The sequence below is a fragment of the Elephantulus edwardii genome, unplaced genomic scaffold (genome assembly GCF_000299155.1).
Source record: "Elephantulus edwardii isolate Elephantulus edwardi_28Jun2011 unplaced genomic scaffold, EleEdw1.0 scaffold00097, whole genome shotgun sequence".
Taxonomy (NCBI): Eukaryota; Metazoa; Chordata; class Mammalia; order Macroscelidea; family Macroscelididae; genus Elephantulus; species Elephantulus edwardii.
Genome location: NW_006399847.1, coordinates 2,445,288 through 2,446,788, shown reverse-complemented (window position 1 = coordinate 2,446,788; position 1,501 = coordinate 2,445,288). Strand labels below are relative to the sequence as shown.

Genomic DNA, 1,501 nt, shown 5'->3' with positions numbered 1-1,501 from the left:
TAAAATTTTAAAAAAAGTGATAAAGCCCTTTCCCCACTCACCCCTAGCAATGACTCTGGTCTCACGTAGACTTTTCAGTACTTAATCATCAAACTTCAGTATGGTAAGTTAATTATGCTAATGTACATTAAACATCACTCGTGTTTAATTCTATTTATGATTTAAGAAATGTAAGGCAAGTGTTCTAACTACAAGGAGCTTAAAAAGAAGGCTAAAGAGGCATCTATAAAAACTGGAGATGACTCTTTCAGCTCAGGAAATATGTCACATCATTCTCATTCCAGAGCTATGACTGAAGCTAAAACAACACGTATGTGACAATAATGGGTGGAGGAGGGGAGGAATAAGAGGTGCATAACTGACAGACACTGTGAATTCACTTTTGTAAGCTTCTAAAACAGGAGAGAAAAGGGCTGGTTAAGGGTAGAGAGGAAAACCCAGGCGGCCAGCTGGGTAGGAGCTGAGCTGGGTCAGGATGGACGAGGACGTGCTGACCACCCTTAAGATCCTCATAATTGGCGACAGCAGGCTGGGCAAGTCCAGCCTGCTCTTGAGGTTCACAGATGACACTTTTGATCCAGAGCTTACAGCAACAACAGGCATTGACTTTAAGGTGAAAACAATTTCAATGGAAGGAAACAATGCTAAACTTGGCAATACGGGATACTGCTGGTCGGAAGAGGTTCAGAACATTAACTCCCAGTTATTACAGAGGTGCAAAGGGTGTTATATTAGTCGATGATGTTACAAAAAGAGACACCTTTGTTAAACTTGATAGCTGGTTAAATTAACTGGAAACACTTCAAGAGAAATGACATAGTAAACATGTTAGTTGGAAATAAAATTGATAAGGAAAACAGTGAAGTTGATAGAAATGAAGGCCTGAAATTTGCATGGGAGCATTCTATGTCATTTATTGAGGCAAGTGCAAAAACCACGGATGGTGTACAACGTGCCTTTGAGGAACTAGTTGAAAAGATCATTCAAACCCCTGGACTGTGGGAAACTGAGAACGAGAATAAAGGAGTAAAATCGTCACAAAGAGAAGAAGGCCATGGAGGAGGAACATGCGGTGTTTACTGTTCTGTGTTATAAACTCTGGGAAATTCCATCTCTTGCATATTTGCTCAGTGACATCTTTCAGTATATAAACTCTTTTACTGCTATTTTTGGAACCTCGCAGTTTGCACATATTTGTTTTCTATCATGATGATAAATAATTGCAGGAAATTCCACTCATTGGCCTTCCCAGTAACATGTTATAGCAAGCATGCAGTTTGTAGTCTACAGTTTTTTTGTGTGTAACATAAAATAGGTGTACCTTTATAGGTACATTTGATTTTATGATTTACATTTAACATGTAATTTTTTAAAAACACAACTATCTTGTATGTTGATACAAGGTCTGCTTTTAATCTCCTTTTTTCCTCAAATACTCCTATTTTTTTCCCTATAATTATATTTTATTAATTTTCATAAACATTTACAGAGATTTTGGGCT

At 37.6% G+C, this 1,501-nt stretch overlaps 1 protein-coding gene across 1 annotated transcript; it reads left to right on the top strand.

The window, feature by feature from the left end:
- Window positions 1-475: 475 nt before the first annotated feature.
- LOC102859041 (ras-related protein Rab-18-like) lies at window positions 476-1,095 on the top strand. Its single transcript, XM_006891389.1, has 2 exons — window positions 476-682; window positions 853-1,095. The coding sequence occupies exons 1-2, from the start codon at window positions 476-478 to the stop codon at window positions 1,093-1,095; spliced, it is 450 nt and encodes a 149-aa protein (XP_006891451.1).
- The last annotated feature ends 406 nt before the right edge of the window (window positions 1,096-1,501 follow it).

Bases quoted from the DNA above. Each gene is read 5' to 3' on its own strand.
- LOC102859041 (XM_006891389.1), top strand. From the start codon at position 476: ATGGACGAGGACGTGCTGACCACCCTTAAGATCCTCATAATTGGCGAC. The intron at 683-852 runs GTTCAGAACATT...AAAATTGATAAG, and splicing joins GATACTGCTGGTCGGAAGAG to GAAAACAGTGAAGTTGATAG.